Source organism: Conger conger, chromosome 12 (assembly GCF_963514075.1).
Source record: "Conger conger chromosome 12, fConCon1.1, whole genome shotgun sequence".
Classification (NCBI taxonomy): domain Eukaryota; kingdom Metazoa; phylum Chordata; class Actinopteri; order Anguilliformes; family Congridae; genus Conger; species Conger conger.
The window spans coordinates 29639693-29658201 of record NC_083771.1 but is presented as its reverse complement, the minus strand read 5'-3'; the positions used below and the strand labels follow the sequence as shown (position 1 = coordinate 29658201).

At 43.8% G+C, this 18509-nt stretch overlaps 1 protein-coding gene across 1 annotated transcript in view; it reads left to right on the top strand.

Annotated features, from left to right (window-relative positions):
- Nucleotides 1-3012: 3012 nt before the first annotated feature.
- arrdc1b (arrestin domain containing 1b) overlaps nucleotides 3013-18509 on the top strand; it is a 49042-nt gene continuing 33545 nt past the window's right edge. The window contains exon 1 of the mRNA XM_061215599.1: nucleotides 3013-3293. Within this exon, the coding sequence (XP_061071583.1) occupies nucleotides 3176-3293 (118 nt within the window). The 5' untranslated portion in view covers nucleotides 3013-3175. The remainder of the gene's footprint in view (nucleotides 3294-18509) is intronic.

Here is an 18509-nt window from a genome sequence, read left to right as displayed (position 1 = left end):
TATATTTCTCTGGGTGAACAGTTACTGACAATACAAATAAAATGTATTATTACATATAAAACATAAAATAATTGAAAAAGCAAGCTGCCTATTGCCATTACAATACCTGTCCTACAGATGGCAGTTGAACCCATGACCATCAAGATAATAAACAGACCTCTATGTATCAGTTTATTATATGGTTAGAATTACTTGTAAATTAATTACCTTTAGATATCTTAGGAATATGTGTGTTATCGTGATAACAAAGTGCATGTGATGAATGTGAGCTTAAAGAGAAGACTGTCTCCTCTAATTTGAGGGTATTTTGCATCCAGATCAGGTGATCCGTGTAGGAATTATAACCTTTTTCTTACATAATCCCCCCCATAGGCGGCACGGATGGTGCAGTGGGTAGCACTGCTGCCTCACAGCAAGGAGGTCCTGGGTTCGAATCCCCGTCGGCCAGGGCCTCTCTGTGTGGAGTTTGCATGTTCTCCCCGTGTCTGCGTGTGATAGGCTCCAGCCCCCCTGTGACCCTGTTGAGGATAAGCAGGTTAGGATAATGAATGAATTAATGAATGAATCCCCCCCATTCCTCGGGAACATAAGTAACTGAACATTGGCTGCTCAGCTGTTTCTTGGCCAGCTGTGTGTCTTTGCACCATTAGTTGATGCACCAGAAAGCCTACAAAAGGTCTAGATGGAATTACCCTTTAAATAAGCTGAGAATGTGCACTTTATCCATATCTGAATTGTTTGATTACAAATCTAAAATCGGGGAGTACAGAGCCAATTCAAAATATATATATCTTTGTCCCAAACATTTTGGAGCTCCCTGTATATGCACACATGAACAATGCAATATATTTTAGGCCCAATTCCTTTGTTTATTTTACAAGTGGTAAGAAGACGTTAATGGCCCCTGACCATATGCAGCATAAGTATTTTTAAATAAATGTGGAACCCCTTTGGCGGAAGCAGTTGAAGAACCCTGCATTATACGGTTGATATCACCGCCCTGATATTTTAATCATGGGGTGCTCAGGGGGAATCGTGAGTCCCATGGCTGCCTCCTCAACTCCAATCCAACTTTAGAGTCACCCCTGTGGATACACAGTAGCCCAGCAACATCCCGGTCGTTGCCCTGGAAACAACGCATCCATGCCTCAACATTGTCAACACAAAACACTGCAGCTTCTTTCACATTGGTTCACCATGAGAGAGACCATTATTGTAATTGTGAACTGGTGTTGGCCCTCACATTACGCAATTTCATGAACTGCAGCATGTAACCCATGCCATTGCATTCATCAAAACAGATTTCCAGAGGACGCCATATATACACTCTGTGTGCACTTTATTAGCTATTTATTAGACTTAGTCTTCTGCTGCTGTGACTATCCACTTAAGAGGTTTGAGGTTTGTGTGTTCCGAGATGCTCTTCTGCATACCACTGTTGTAATGTGTGGTTATTTGCATTACTGTCACCTTCTTGTCAGCTTTGAACAGTTTGCTCATTCTCCACTGACCTCATTAACAAGGTGTTTTTGTCTGCAGAACTGCTGCTCACTGGATGTTTTTTGTTTTTTGCACTATTCTCTGCAAACTCTAGAGACTGTTGTGCGTGAAAATCCCAGGAGATCCAACAATCATTCCATGGTCAAAGTCACTTAGATGACATTTCTTCCCCATTCTGACATTTGGTCTGAAAAACAGCTGAACCTCATGACCCTGTCTGCATGCTCTTATGCATTTAGTTGCTGCCACATGATTGGCTGATTAAATATATGCATTAACAAACTGGTGTACTGTTCTCAAACCCTCGAACCACAACACTGTTTATCCCTCTTCCTTCTCTGTGAATGCGCTGATGCAGGCACACGTTGCGCAGGTCCTCTGTTTTCAAACAAGCCCTTTCCATTTGCACTAATGTACTCTTCCCGTAACGGAAAGGGTGCTCTCTCTGTTCTTGTGGACAGAACTCCTCCCAGCGATTGGTACCGTGCCAGGCTTTCAGCGCGACATTTCCGTTGCCGAGAGGACAAAGGAGAATTATGTACGAGGAGATACGGAGGCAGGAGGCCTTCTTCCCAGCTTGGCCTATTTGCAGACTGGGTGGACCTTAAGCTCATACAGCAGGATATGAACAATTAATTAAATCTATCCTTCAGTGGCAAAACATTTCTTAAACATGGCCATGGAAGGCTAAGGGCCAGTTAATTTGCACCTAAGAACTTGATCAGCCTAACTACTGCCTTAATTGAACTGATTAAATGACTCTATGCTGTATTGTTGTACGCATGTCTATAGGCTCGATGCATTTCCATCGCTCGCATCAAACCTATCGATTTATTGATGTCCGTGTTTCTCCTGAGGTGTACATTTGCCATTTCGCGACGTGAGGAGAACATGGCCTGCAATGGACTTGAGCCATCAACTCGCAGGCGTGGGTTTCAGTGCAATTACCTCTACTACGCTGTAGGACAGGGGTGCCCAATCCCACCCAAAAGGGACACATTCTACATATGAAGGTCTTAATTTAAGAACATGATTAGTGTCCTAGTGCTTGACTGAAACAAAACCCTGCACCCACATGGGCCCCTTTCGGATAAGATTGGCAACCCTGTTGTAGAAGATGCCAAGCGCACGATAAATAGGCTTTATCAAAAGACATAATGGATCATGAATGACAATTTATAAAATAGGCCTATGGATAGCGGCTAATTAACTTTCTCCTATGTTGTAAATGGGATAACAGTAGGTCTAAATGTCAATGCTATAATTTAATGTTTTCACTGGAACCGACAGCAGGTGGCAGCGTCACAACTTTCTACACTTGTTGCGGGTCCTCTTTTATGAATTAATCTCGTCGTCTTTGTGTCTCTGATTGGCAATATTATAGTCACAAAATGACACCTTGTCAGACCGCTGTTTGCAAACAATTACTTAAGCGAGGGACTAACACAATGTTGTGGGAAAATGAGGAAGAAGCCTTGCATGAAGATTCAGACGGGATGCGAGGGAGGGACGCTCCAGTCAGCTTCTGTGATGACGTCATCGCCCCGGGCACGGAGTAGTGGATGGTCAGAGCTTGCTGCAGGTGGGACAACGTTACAGCGCCGCTTCGCTTACACTGGCGAAGGATTCATTGTGGGCTGCTTGGTATTTCATTGTGTTGGACATACCAGGCAACATGGGGAAGCTCCAGGAATTCGAAATCACCTTCACCAACAACAAAGTGGTCTACAGTCCGGGCGAATCCATTTCGGGAATGGTTAAGATCACGAGTGGAACCCCTCTGCAATACAAAGGTGAGAAAAGACGTCCACTCCCCCAATATTTCTCCCATTATTAATGCCGCCCTTCGCTTTGCACCAGATCGCATTTTGACTAGCGTTTTTCGGTAAGCGGTTCCAGGGGAGGCAGCGTAGGTCTTGCTATTTAAAAGGAATGCAGTAACGCAGACATTGGGGGAACAACCCTAGTTCAGAATTCGGTTTTATAGAAAAGCAAGAATAACATAACAATTTTTGACGTTTTATTTGATCAATATTATAATGCGATTATCAACATTGCTGAAATTAATTTGTGACATATACTATCATGTGAAGGATCATTGACGAGGTTCTTGTGAATAATGACACTAATGCTATATAGTTGTGTTTCCTTTCGCGATTTATAGTTTCCCTTGATTGTGACATGTTGACGATGAGATCATATTCCTAACGGCCAACATTAGTGGCAATCACCCCAGATACTTAACATTTGTTAACGTTGTCACATGTGATGTTTTCCTTTGTATTTTCCTGTTTTTGATGGGTTCACTTGCATGTATTCAAATAGTTTGTTGTAGCCTATCCATTATCCAAGATGTGGGAATAGTAGCCACAATTAATATAGTGATAGTAGCCAACAGCCGTAGTGTTGAGTCGACCGACCACACGCCCAAATGCAACAGGTGTGCAGATTGTCTGGGTTATTGTTATAGCTCGAGGGCGGTGTGGGTTTTGAAAACAAAAACTGTTGTCATTTTTCATTGACCATAGTTTTAACTAATCAGACACTTTTCTTAAATTATTACTGCATTCCTTATTCATTATTACCCGCGGGGATTTAATACAAAATGAATCTAAAATGTATCGTGGGCTTCCCTTTGTAAGATATATTTTATTTATAAGATTTGTGAAAGCTGTTGGAACGAATGTCTCAATCGTTATATTATTATATTAATATTAAATAAAAGACACAATTGGCAGTTGAAAACTAGGCCAAGAGACCTAACGAAAGGGGATGAACAGCAGCGGTTAATGCAGTGGTTAATGTCGGTTACGAAGGTAGCTATAGCCTACACAGGTAAGCTGTTCCTCGCGTTTCCATGGGGCTGTACAAAGAATCCATTGTTTCCCGTTTGTTTGTCTGGAGACGATCCAAAGGAACACGCGTGCAATGTAACATAGGGGAGACTGTGTAAACTTACAAGGTAGACTTTTATAATCGATGGATGAGAGCGCTGTGATACTTTTTCTTGAGGAGACACAGCCTATGCATAGATTGCCTACCACTATGACAGATTGCATCTGGGTGTCACTCCTTTCCAAAGTTTCCCGGTGTGTTTGGCCATAACATTGCTGGAAGCAGCCTTGTAATGGGAAAGTTTTTATCTGAAGCATTTCTTTAGATACTGTAATATCGTGTGCCAGTATCGCCGGTGATGGATTTCCCCTGACGTTGCACAACGTCTCTTGCTGAGAGTAGGTCTAAGTTGCTGAGAACGCAGACAGCTGTCCAACTGAGTGAGGGTCATTTCCGGCTCTCTAGCTAACTCTCCATCATTGTATAACCCGGAATCACCTAATCCTTTCCCGTTACTATTCGGCTCCTACAATGGAATAGCAATTGCTTTGTTTTTAATTTGCTGACAGCTCTATAAATTACCCTGATTCAAACCTGTACATGAGCACAGTAAAATCATTAGGATGCACTTGCAGTCTCCAGCTGTAGCCGGTACTCATACACATGTCAGATACGATATGATTGAGTCAATTAAATAATTAAGACCAGAACTTGGTACAAAATCCTAAAACAGATCGGGCCTTGTTGTGCACTTCGGCCTAGAAATAATCGTAAAATATTGAGGCAAGGATTGGAGACGGCAGATCTTAGTTAAATCGTTAAATATTTGTGTTTCAGGGAGACAGCCATGTCAATTTTTTTTCAGAGTTATTTACCATAACCGTGTTGCAATTTTAAAACTCCCATGACCGAGTCTTAAAATTTCACCTTGAATAAATTGAGGTTAACCGAGTGAAGCGTAGGCCTATTGTAGTCTACGCTACAAGGGTTGTAGCTCTTTAGAAACGTATAGAAACGCATATATCTCAAGAATCGCTCGTTGGCTTCAAACTGTGAGGATAAACAAACATTGAGTAAGAATTAAGGACGCACCCGTACAGTTTCAACGCCCCTCGTGATTTATTAACGAACAGACAGCAACGTTCATAACTACGTGGTCTTCATCGGCGTTTTAAACGATTGTTTTTCCTTACTCCTGCTATACATTTTTACAAACTTGCACATGTGCTGACTACTGGATGACGCGAAAAATGTATTTGCGGCAGGGTAGCCTTTATTTTCAGTCCAGTTGTTTGCCTGTATTGTTTGATAACTGACATGGCATAGTAAACCTATAGTTCTCAAACTCAGTCATGCAGCTCTGTGTACTTCACCTGTAATTTAAAATCTTTGTCTAATTTCATAAATAAATAAAAATACGTCCTTCTGAAGAAATGTTTTGCCACTTAACACACATAACAACATTAGTCGATTAGACTGATTAAACATCCTGGGATGTGGGCATTCATTTAAGGTGTTCATAGCTGTTTCTAACCTAATGCAACATGAAGAGGGTGAATTATCATTAGTGATAATTGAATCAAAATATGTGTATGGTTATGAACAGTTAGCAGCTTGTTGCAATTCAGGCACTGCAATTTTGGCTGGAACAAAAAAATCAACATGCACAGGTGTCCCCCATAAGGCTGTGTACGGCATACTACTACATTTAAGTGAAAATCAACCTGAAATTTAGTACGAGTAGTATGTGGTTTCGAGCGGAGCCGAAGTCTAAGAACTCCTGCAAGCTACAAGTTCCAAAGTCCCCTGAGGTATGTAAAGGCACACCTTCCCTGTGGCTGAGGGAGGCCCTTTTTACACCTCTGCTAAAATTAGGGTTTGAGTGTGACTATGAGTCAGGAGATCTGGCTGCAACATCACAGTCTTCCTTTAGTGTAAATGGAAGAGAGAAACAATGCCTTATGGTCAAATCTGGCACTGGGTATGAGAACCGCCCCACGGAGCTGACGTCTGTTCTGTGACTGAGGGGCTAGGGATGGCGCTGCAAGAAATCGCGTTGCCTGAAGGACGTTTCATATCACCAGATCAGATTTCTCTGTCGTGTCATTAGGTCAAAGGTCATATGAGAATTTTCCCACCACCTACTATGAAGTTGAACTGTATATGTATTTATATGCAGACAGGTGAATAATTAAAGGAAAAACTTGAATAAATGAGTAGAGAAACATAATAAATTCAGAAGCATCCATACAAGTGTACTGCTTGATACAGTTAAGCAAATAACATCCCATCATGCTCTGTGGCATGGCTGACCTCCATTTTCAGTGTGACATGGTGACTACTGGTTTTCTATCAGGATACCATTATGCTCTTCCCAGTATGAAAAAAATGATTTGCTTGATGTGTATAACCCAAATAAATATGGTCTGATGTTACTGACAAGTAAAAAGCGGCAAGGACATAGAAGGAAGAGCAAGTACAAAAACACTGATGTGGAAACCTGATACAGTCATCTATTCAACTCATACAACAAAGCATTCAGACCGTGTCTCCGGGTACATTAATAAAACAAGATGGCTGTTCTGTTCAAGAGTCAAAATGGACAGGAGAGAGAAAGCCAGCACTCTTTACCTGTTTCATGTCTACCGCCATATAGGCACTGAAGAAGGCGGACAGCTAAACACAACCTATGTATTCACTGTTTATTATGAATATTTTTAGGTCTGGAGAAGAGTGATATTGTGGATTAAAGATAGTGTTTTGCATTCAGGGTTTTTTCGACCATTTGAAGGTCAAAATAACTAGATGGGATTAACTTTCAGATAGACTATAGAAGAAAAATAAATAAACAGCAGTACTTCTATACCATAAAGCCTGGATTTTAAGTCTTCAGACCATTTGGTTGAGGGAAGGAAGATATTTGCCTGTTGCAAGGATGACAATTTAAATTCTCTTTAGAGGGATGTTGTCTGCTCCTGATTTAATCATTGGCCTCGAAGCACTAACATGCAGTAAAGCCTGTGTCTGGGAAAAACACATATTTTGTGAAGCAAAAAGTCCCAGAGTTTCATGATATTTAGGATTTGTTTCTTGAAGCGATGACCTTGCAGAGCGGTGCCCTTGCAGATCGGTGACCTTGCAGATCAGTGCCCTTGCAGATCGGTGCCCTTGCAATGACCTTGCAGAGTGGTGACCTTGCAGATCGGTGCCCTTGCGATGACCTTGCAGAGTGGTGACCTTGCAGAGTGGTGACCTTGCGATGACCTTGCAGAGTGGTGACCTTGCAGATCGGTGCCCTTGCGATGACCTTGCAGAGCGGTGCCCTTGCAGAAGCACTCCATGGGAAAAGTAGCCAAATTCATTACTACAATGTAGCTGAAGCTTGGCTGCTTAATTTCTGCACTGCGTTCCTGATCAGGATAAGCGGGTTCAGATAATGGATGGATGGATGTTATTGTTGTTTGTAGGGTTGGGTGAGACTATGCTTAATGTTATTGCATTAATGGCATTTGACAGACACTCTTATCCGGAGTGACGTACAGTTGATTAGACTAAGCAGGAGACAATCCTCCCCTGGAGCCATGCAGGGTTAAGGGCCTTGCTCAAGGACCCAACGGCTGTGCAGATTTTATTGTGGCTAGACTTGGGATCGAACCACCGACCGTGCGGGTCCCAGTCATGTGCCTTAACCACTACACTACAGGCTGCCCCTGTTATCTAAAGTATCTACTAGGAAAATGGCTGTCCCTGCTCCTGTGAAATGGTGCATAAATGAGAAGGAAGGGTAGAAATATCCTCACCCTGCTCTCATACAGTTAGAGGACAGCTCCCTGTTTGCCCAGAAGGAAAGGAGGATAATGCAGTCTCGGTCTGTTTTCATCTCTCTGTGTGGAATGGGCCAGGCAGGGGTTGCCTTATTTTGGGGTGGCCCGTTTGAAGGCCCTGGGCCCCGGTCACCTGTGGATTCCTGGCCTCTGTGTGGAGAGAGGAGGCCGAACCGGAGAGAAGTTGTCTTTTCAGTGGCAGCTGTAGGGGCCTTCAGCATCAAATGTAATCTAATTTTTTCCCCTGTTTTACCCTGCCATAAGCGTTTTATTTATTTATAATTTTTTGCTTGATGTGCCAGCTTATCCAGGGCTGTTCCTCTTTTGCAGATTACAAGCAGTTTCAATTAAATTTACACAAGACGCAGCTTCCGTTAGCTGGCTGAATTTCCTTTTGAAAAATAGATCCTAAAAGAGCAAGGTGAAACCTGCCATTAAATGAAATCAATCTGGGTATCTTATTCCTGGATATGTTAGTTCTGCAGAGATGTATGGGAAGGCTGCATTGGCCAGTTATCTAATGAATTGTTGGGTGGGGTTAGTATATTGTAATTGAATGATAATACGTTATATTGGTCATGTTTAGTGTAGTAGTGGTTAATTTGGAGTTCCTTGCTTATTATTAAAAATGTAGTTGGACCTACATGCTTTTGAATGCCTGGTGCCACAACCCTCCAAAATTTAATCTGAAAATAACCTTTATGTTTATGGATCTATGGGGTTTTGCATAGTTGGATAGTTTGTTTTTCTCTATCTTGTTTATTTGATACAAGGACAGTTCAGTTCTACAGTCTTCACAGCCCAAAGCAGGCATTGCCAGCCAGGGGGTAACACCAATTAGTGAAACGGGAGTTCATGGGAGCCAGGACTTTTACCTTCTGACCTCTGGATTTTCCACCTCTGGGGGTAGGTTTGCTGCGAATTTTGATCAACAGATGCGAAGCAAATCAAGAGATACAATTATCCCCCCGAGCAAAAGACCATGGTCCCCAGTGAAGAGAACTAGTACATTTATTGCTTTGCCACGGGATGGATGTTGATGTATGGACTTGCATGGCGTACCCTGTCGAACATTACCTCTCTGAGAAAATTTATTTATTCAATTTTATAACCAGCAATGATTTTCGATATGGAAAATTGACCACAATCCCCAAATGTACAGTACTGTGCAGAAGTCTTAGGCACCCTAGACTTTATTATATATATGTTTATTTTTTTTTGTGTGTTAGTATAAAAGAACACATTTGAGATTTCCAAATATTCATTTTCCAAAGTACAAAATTTTACAGAGACATTTATGTATTTAATTTTAAAAAGTAAGCAATTGACTACTTTTTACATAAAAACTTGATCAAGGCTGTCTGAGATCAGAAGCAAGGAGCCAACCAAAGTCTGCAGAAGAACTGTGGCAAGTTCTCCAACATGCTTGGAACAACCTCCCTGCCGATTGCCTTGTAAAACCGCAGGACTGCGTTGGCTATCGCAGAGAAGTGATGCAGTTTTAACGCTGAAGGGTAGTCACCAAAAATATTGATTGGATTCCGTTTTTAACTATTCTGCCAAATTTCAAAAATGTAATGTAAAATGTATAGTACGTTTATTTAGGACGTTTCATTGAATTATTTTTGAAAGAATCTCATCTGTACAGAGTGTTATACAGGTGCATAAGACTTTTGCTCAGTACTGTACATTATTCATTTGTATATGCTATGGCAAATTGACACCAATCAGGGTCACTTTTCTTCCAAGGAAAATGACCTGGGGGTCGTCTTTCTATACAGAAAAGTGGCCCTCGGGTCAGTTTTCCATGGGGTCAAATTTCTGTATGACACAGCTGTTTTCTGCCATTGTGTCACATCTAAATAGCTCCAGGGAATATATGTAAAGGGTAAAGTGTAAAATAAATGTCTGAGTGTGCAAATTAGCCAGGATGAGAGCAGCTTTTGAGCAAATAATTAATGAAGCGCACTATTAAACAGTCCTGGTTTGTTGGTCTGATTCAGACAGATCTCCCTCTTCATTTCATCACACCATTGAGCCATGAACATAGAGATCAAAAAGTCATGGGCACACAGGTCCCTAAATTGAGTGTGTGTGTATTCCATTACAGGCTGGTGATAGACAGGGGATGGGGCCCTTGTGTTTGCAAAGGGTTTGGTCCTGTGGTCGGAGTTTAGGGTAATGGAATTTCAGGGATCGTAAGCCGAGCAGGGGTCGGTGGGCAGTGGAAGGTTGACTGGTTGGATGAGTCGGACCCAGGGTTGAGCGAGTGCGACCCCACCCTGGTTTAGTTTTAACGAAGGACATTGTGGATTATTACCAGAGGGCAATACAAAGGGGAAGTGACTAACAAACAATTGCCTTGTCCATGGACATGTCGTAATGCTTGTGAAACTATGTACATTTCATTATGTACTACTATGTTTCATTTCGTCAGAACTAATCTTTCATCCATATAAATAAGTTTGCAAATAACATGAATAACATTTAGTTTTGGGCTTTGCCGGCTGGCCTCCACCCCAATGGAAAAGGAATCTGTTGCAGTATATCGATACATCCTAAATGTATGGATTTTCTTGAATATACTGGGTTTAAAAAATTAAACTTTCAGAATCTGAAATTCAATCATTTCTGAATTTGCTCATACATTGTAATGTGTTGCAATATCTTGGTAAATATATTTTATTTCGATATACACAGTATTCAGTACACCAGCTTGTTAATGCAAATATTTAATCAGCCAATCATGTGGCAACAACTAAATGCATAAATGCATGCAGACATGGTCAAGAGGTTCTGCTGTTTTTCAGGCCAAATGTCAGGATGGGGAAGAAATGTGATCTAAGTGACTTTGACCATTGAGTGATTGTTGGTGCCGGACAGTGTGGTTTGAATATCTCAGAGACCGCTGTTCTCCTGGGATTTTCACGCACAACATTCTCCAAAAACATCCAATGAGCAGCAGTTGTGCGGGCAAAAATGCCTTGTTAATGAGAGAGGTCAGAGGAGAAGGGCCAGACTGGTCAAAGCTCACAGGAAGGTGACAGTAACGCAAATAACCACACATTACAACATTGGTATGCAGAAGAGCATCTCTGAACATGCAATGTGTCAAACCTCTTAAGTCGATAGGCTAAAGCAGCAGTAGACTAATAAGTAAAAAAAAAAAAAAATGAAGTATAATAATACCTAATAAAGTTCTCACTGAGTGTATGCTCCAGGCTGTTCCACCACAGAAAAGCACATGCTACACACTCCCCTCCACAAACAGAGTCTGCACAGACGTGAGTCAGTAGAGGACACTTCACATGTCAGTGCCACTGACACACAGACTGTGGGCCGACACTGCGTGTCACCCTGTGAGGTTTCAGACTGCGGTCGGCCAAGGCACGGTCTGTCGACCCGCTGTAGCAGTGCCATAACAGGATTATCGCCCCAGCCACCCTCCGTTTCTAGATTTATTAATACTGAATGCCTAACTTGAGCATTCTCGACAAGACAGTGATTTAACTCCCCCCGCCAAGTGGTAGGAAAATGTCCATAAAGCCAGCGACCTGGACCTGACCTTCCTTTACGGATCTAATGAACTGATGTGGTTGTGAATCACTCCCTGTGGCTGTGGTGGTGATCACATGGGTTTCTCCAGGTCTCTGGGGCTTTGGGTGAGCAGTGCGGGGGCTGTCGGCTTAACCCAGCATTTCATCCCTACAGTGGATAAATGAAAAATTGATATTTATTTTCGAGTTTTTTTTTTAATTTTCTCTCTTTTTTATATCTTATTCTTACTCTCTTTGTCATTTGGCCCCTGACAGAAAGCATCTGGTGTAGACAGACTTGAGTGGGGGTGATGTCATGATCCCGATGAATCACAAACAAAATGGCTGGAAGACATGTGTGCTCTGTCCCTCTGGGCTTGTTCACACAAGGCTCTTTACGGTAGAAACCTGAAGGACTGTAATGACCAGCAGGTGCTGGTTCTCACATGCACTTGTGTAATGCAGTACCTAGGCTTGAGGCATACTGCAGAAAGACCAGCAAGCCTGTCGCCTCCAGTTAATTCTAGAATATGTCTGCCATTTAGCGGAGACTCTTGTCCAGAGTCACTTGCAGAAATGCATAAGATGTTTTGATTAACAAAAAGTTGATGCCAGGTCATTTCAAGCATAGCAGCAGCTAGTACATTACTTATTTAGGATGAGTAAATATGCAATCCTTAAGAAGTGTACAGAAGTTTGGGTACAGCATTTGAGTATGTGAACATCGTGCAATCTGTGCTCATTGGCTGAACTTGTGTTGCAAGTTGCATTTCACAGACATACCAGCCTTTGCTAAAAATTTTTCCGGGAGACTGACGGACCGAGGCGGGGGGGGGTTGTGGGTGAAGTAGTACATGACCGGGGGGGGGGGGGGGGGGTATTGCAACTGTCCTTAATTTGCAACTATTCGTCTATTCGTCAATTCGCGACAGGATAATGCACATTTCCAAACTGACAGTCAGTTCAGGCTTTCTCGGGTTCTTGGTCAAACAGCTAATGTTTATTAGCTTACTAAGTGGTTCTAAAAACCGGTTTTGCTGCCTGTTAACACAAACAGCAGCTATGACCGTCACTTCATTTTGTACAGAGTGCAAAAAACGCTTTTCCCTTTAGGATTCCTGATTGTTTTTAAGCAGTATTCAGATTGGAATTTTCCCTTTGTGTGATCAGTAAATTTTGTGTACTATTTAAAATACATTCCGTTGGGACCTAAATGTGATTTCTCAAATTTGAGTGATACGTGAAGTGTTGAATCATTTCAGATGTGTATTTGACCCAGGTCTAGTCTGGGTCAGGCCCTGCTGGCCTGGCGGGCACTGCGCCCTTTCTGCAGCGTGGAGGATGGTTCCAGGAGTTTCAGCCCCGTCTGCTTTGAACAGAGCGTGCACTTAATTGCTATGTCTGCGCTGCTCTCAGTGATGGCAGAGAAGGGTCAAATGGATGCTGCTGTGGCCATAAGTGGCCTTCCACATGTTCGGCCCTGTCTGACCGTCTGTTGCATGTGGGTGAGGCTCGACCTCGTGTAAACCAGCAGCTGGAAACATTACACTGGTCATGACCTGTGTGAATTTACATCCCAAATAAAATCTTTATCAGCACTAAAAAGCAAATGGTAAGCATCAAAAATGAAAAGAATGAAATTTTCATTGCTGGTTTGTTTGGCTAGCTTTACACCAGTGGAATAAGTGTTTACACTTTATCATGTTATCCCTTGGATTGTTGTCTTTTTTTTTTATCCGTAAATGAAAATGCGATATGATAAATAGACTTTCTGTGCCTTCTAAGTCATTTTAGTGTAATGTTGTCATAACAGAGATGTTACAGAGGGGGGAGTGGGGGAAGACTATTGGACACAGCGATGAAATTCAGAAGAAGCAGGTAGAGGGATTTGATTTTATTGCGTCGTAACAGCGGATCGCATCAGGAAGTAAACGCGTTGCCAGTCTGTGCTAACGGCTCTTCTATCTCAGGAAATTGGACTGCCTGCAGGGGTGGGGGGAGGGTGGATTCACTGCCAACCAGCGGAAACAAACGGCGTGAGAGTGCGTGTGCGGGCCAAAGCATGAGATTCAGTGTCTGTATGCATGAGAGTGAGTGTGAGTTCATACTGGGTAAGGTCCTTTGTGCCAATTCCAGCCACATGCCTGCTTATTCTTGTTCCATATGTCTGCTGAACAGTGAGCAGCCTTGCTGACTCTGCGATGTGATGCTGTGCCGACATCCAAGTCTCTTACACGCACCTGTGTTTACGTTCTCCAAAGAAGTAGCAGTCAGTCGCTATCCATCACAGAAGGCCTTAGAGACCTTCCTCTACCTAAACTCCCTTTTGTAAGACGTATTAGAGCGGCCTGTAGCGTAGTGGTTAAGGAACATGACTGGGACCTGCAAAGTCGGTGGTTAGATCCCCGGTACAGCCACAATAAGATCCGCACAGCCGTTGGGCCCTTAACCCTGCATTGCTCCAGGGGAGGATTGTCTCCTGCTTAGTCTGAAAAACTGTAAGTCGCTTTGGATAAGTGTCAGCCAAATTACATGTAATGTAATGTAATGCATTGTGTGGGCCATAAAGACTTTGCCAAGGATGTTTCCGCAGTCTCATGCAGTCACAGAGCGAGTGCATAATGACAGAGAGCCCCTGCTACTTTGCAGAGAAGAACACCGTAATTCACGGTAGTGCCACCTTGGAAAGCTGTGCCTGTGTGTTTGTCCAGAAGAGAGGAATCTACCGACTGCCGGATGTAAGACCGGCAGATCTAGACCTTCGGCGTGAATGGGACTGATAAAACATCCATCCATCCATCCATCCATCCATTATCTTAACCCGCTTATCCTGAACAGGGTCGCAGGGGGGCTGGAGCCTATCCCAGCATACATTGGGCGAAAGGCAGGAATACACCCTGGACAGGTCGCCAGTCCATCGCAGGGCACACACACCATTCACTCACACACTCATACACTCATACACTCATACCTATGGGCAATTTAGACTCTCCAATCAGTTCTTGGGGGAGAATCTATGTCTCCCATCAGTACAATACTTTGGTTATCCCTTCTTTGCCGCCAAAGTGAAAGTGCAATTATTGGAGTCTGTAGTGGATTTATAGGTAGCATCTTAGCGATTTGCTCTCTCCGGAAATGTTGACCCTCGTAATTGTTTTCTGTTGCTGTTGCCAGAAGCTACATAGATAATCCATTCTGCTGTGTTACCCTTGAAATAACAGGGCAGGTGAGTGACGGTATTAAGAGATCTGTGTCCCCCAGTGCTCCAGATCAGGGAGGAGGGGGAGGGGGCTTTTTGGTCTGTACTGTACTGTGAGGCACGGCCTGAGTACTGTGATCCTGAGCTCCTGTGGAAGGGGTACGCAGTGAAGTGTGTAACCACTGATTCTATCTCCTGATACACTGCTTGGAATGTTTTGGCTTCGGCAGTGGGGGAGGAAGAGCTTTCACCGTTAACAATAGAGAGCCGAGTTTCTGGTGCGTAATAGAATCTGTGGTGTACAGTAACCTTTATTTATCCTGATAAACCAGCTGAGAACTGTGCTCTCCTTAGCATTGAAGACCTGGGGGATTAAAAAGTGGGTGGGGAATTGTGTGGATGTAGAAGGATAATAGTTGAGAGAGGATTGTGTAGGAACTTGACCGGGATGCTGGGATTAATGCTGCTGCTGTTTTTGAGAAGTGCCATGGGATCTTTAGTGACCACAGTGAGTCATGGCTCACAGAATTGGGTTTCCACATGGCTCAGAGAGAATAGTGCCCCCTACTGTCTCTTCCCAGCACCTTGTACACTACTAATTTTGTTTTCCCAGGAGGTCTTCCATATACTAACCCTGCCCACGCTCAGCAGTGTGGCATGAGAAGGGCACAGAGTGGTATGGCTGCTGGCCAGTTAAACCTCCCGTGTCTTGGCTACCTTCCCTTTGAGAGCTTCACTGCTATCAATCAAGAGAGAGAGACCTTGAAGAGAGAGGCCTTGAAGCAATCCTCTTCCCTGTCTGACCTGAACTAACCGACCGTTGATTGGCTCATTGTCCAGATGAGAGGCCCATAATATAGGCCCCAGCATGTAAGAGAAGACTTCTCTCCCAGGGCCTGACATCGACCGGCTGTCTCCATTTGTCTAGTACTGCTTTGTGAGGGAAAGCTAATGGAGTTTCAAGATAAAAAGGTATGGCCAGTAAAACAGACACCTGCCTTTTCTTCAAACTGTGGTGAGTGAATTGTGGAACCGTTCGGCCAGTGAGGAGGGAGAGGCACCGTTCTGGGGCTTATATGAATTTCTCCCTTATCACCATCTATAGGTAAAAGGATGTTCCTGCTATTACCCTGTGAGGGAACTACTCGACATGGCTCAGGCAGTAAGAGCAGTCGTCTGGCAGTCGGAGGGTTGCCGGTTCGATCCCCCGCCCGGGCTGTGTCTAAGTGTCCCTGAGCAAGACACCTAACCCCCAAATGCTCCTGACAAGCTGGTCGGGGCCTTGCATGGCAGCCAATCGCCGTCGGTGTGTGAGTGTGTGTATGAATGGGTGAATGAAGAAGCATCAATTGTACAGCGCTTTGGATAAAGGCGCTATATAAATGCCTGCCATTTACCATTTACTCATTTATTGAGTCCCTCTTTGAGAACCAGCACTTGGGCTATGTAGGCGTAGTCAAGATTAGAAATTGATGAATCCAGTCCCATTTCGATTTTCTGCATTAACGGCCAGCCCGGTGTTTCCAGTTGGCTACTCCAACCCTGAGAACTCTTCTGAAGTGAACCACCCACAGTACTACTGTAGCCTCTGCCTCCCCCTCTTCAGATGTAATCACAAACGCACACAGTAGTTTTTTTTCCTGATTCGTACTTTCTTCTTCTTTGAGGGGCTTCACAGGATAGGAGGACAGTGTTTGAGCAGCTGTGCCGCCAGCTCTGAAGGCCAGAGTTCACCGTAAAACATGTGTGCGCGAGAGAGGGAGAAAGAGCGAGGGGGTAGGGAGGTGTTGGGCAGGGTTTGGATGGGATGAGTGTGGGGGGTGCCGGGAATCAGGAATGTTAGACATTCCTCGGGGCACTGCCCTCGTCATCTCCAGCACTACACTAATGAGAGAGATTTGGTGATGGGATTTCTCTGAGAACCAGGCCTCTTGCATGAGGTGTGATTTATCTGCCGTCTCATCTGCTTGATCCCTGTGTTGCTTAGGGCAGGTCTCCTCCCTGTGTGACCTCTTGGTGTTATCCTGTTGTGGGGGGGGGACTAAGAGGCGTCCATTGCAGCCGGTGAGAGGCGAGGTGCATGGTCACCAGGTGGGACATAGGTACCTGTGCCATTATCACTGGCACCTTGGCCATCATCCTTCTCCAAAAGACAAAAGAGCCTTTTTTTCAGCCTTTGGGAAGTGAGTTTGGCCAGAGTGTACAAGGCTGCTCTGTCAACCTGTGCCAAGCAGGTGGCGGCTCAGAACTAGGGGGGTTCCCACAGTGCGTGTTTCCATAGGACATTGTGCATTGTGGAATCTCATTCTTCCTCATGTGCTGGTACAGAGTTCTCAGTCCGCTTGCAGTGATGTCATCATGACTGACCTTTTGCGTCATGGAATTGTATCCCCTTGTTCCAGAAGCATTTATGGTAACAAAATGGGAAATGTTGACCATTACCGTCATGCACATCACCCTTCTGACGAATCATGATCTTGTGTAGGCGGGACCTCCATATGAGGCAGCGATTAGGGCCACCTCATTATTGGATCTATAACACGATACTGGTGAATACTTGAAACATCCTTCCTGGATGTTCTAGAGAGGGAACATCTTGGGGTTGAGGCTTGATGGCTTCTCTACTTCACAGCATTCACTTTGCTTTCAAGTCGCTGTCGAGCTCATTTTCTGCTAATTTCTGCCATGACATGTGATTCTGCAGTAGCTTAGCAACAATGTAGTGGGGGAAAATTGAGTTAGGTCTGCTCTGGTCAAGTTTAACATTCAGAGCACTCTCCTTGGCAATAAGATGTCGATCTCAATAGAAGGGGTGAAAAAATTTAAAGGCAGACTATGCAGAATTTCTTGCTGGATTTAAGCATGAGCTCCCTCCCCCTGAGAGGAAATACGCTGGTAGAATCTACACAGTAGCATTATAAGCAGTCACATTCATACTGTGCAGTGGGACCGAGCTATCATGGCCAGTATCAACGGTAGCAAACTGAATTTAGTTCGGTAGCTAATAACACAACTGCTGGCTGGCCATCAAGGCTAATCTCTCACAAACTCAGCTCACCACTGTAGTAACCCCCCCCATTGAATCATAAAGTCTATGAGTTCAGTGTATTGGACACATGCTTTTCAGATACTGTACAGAAAAAAGGCCATGACTGGAAGAGGCCCGAGGAGTTTTTAAAATAACAAATACATGTAGACGAGCAAGGAATCGGGCAGAGTGAACACAGATACAGGTTGCCAGTCTAGCATGTTTGTTTTATAATATCTTCAAGCTGAAAATCCTGCATAGTATGCCTTTAAAATAGTCTTTTGGCACATTTTTGTTCTTTTCGGGGGGACTATTAGAAGTGACATTTGCCAGGAAGCCTGAAGTTGTGGTCGGGGGTAGCGGTCGCATTGGACTTGATAATCCAGGACATGGAGAGAAATCCCCCTGAGCACAAGGGTTAGGGGAGCGCTGTGAACCCCATATCCAAAATGTGAAGGGTGGAGGGGTCCTGGACAAACTCTGGGAGGCCACCGTTGATGTTAAACATAAAATTACACACACTCACACACAATCACATCCCTGGTGATGTTATTGGCACTACCCAAAACACGCTAGTATGAGCCATT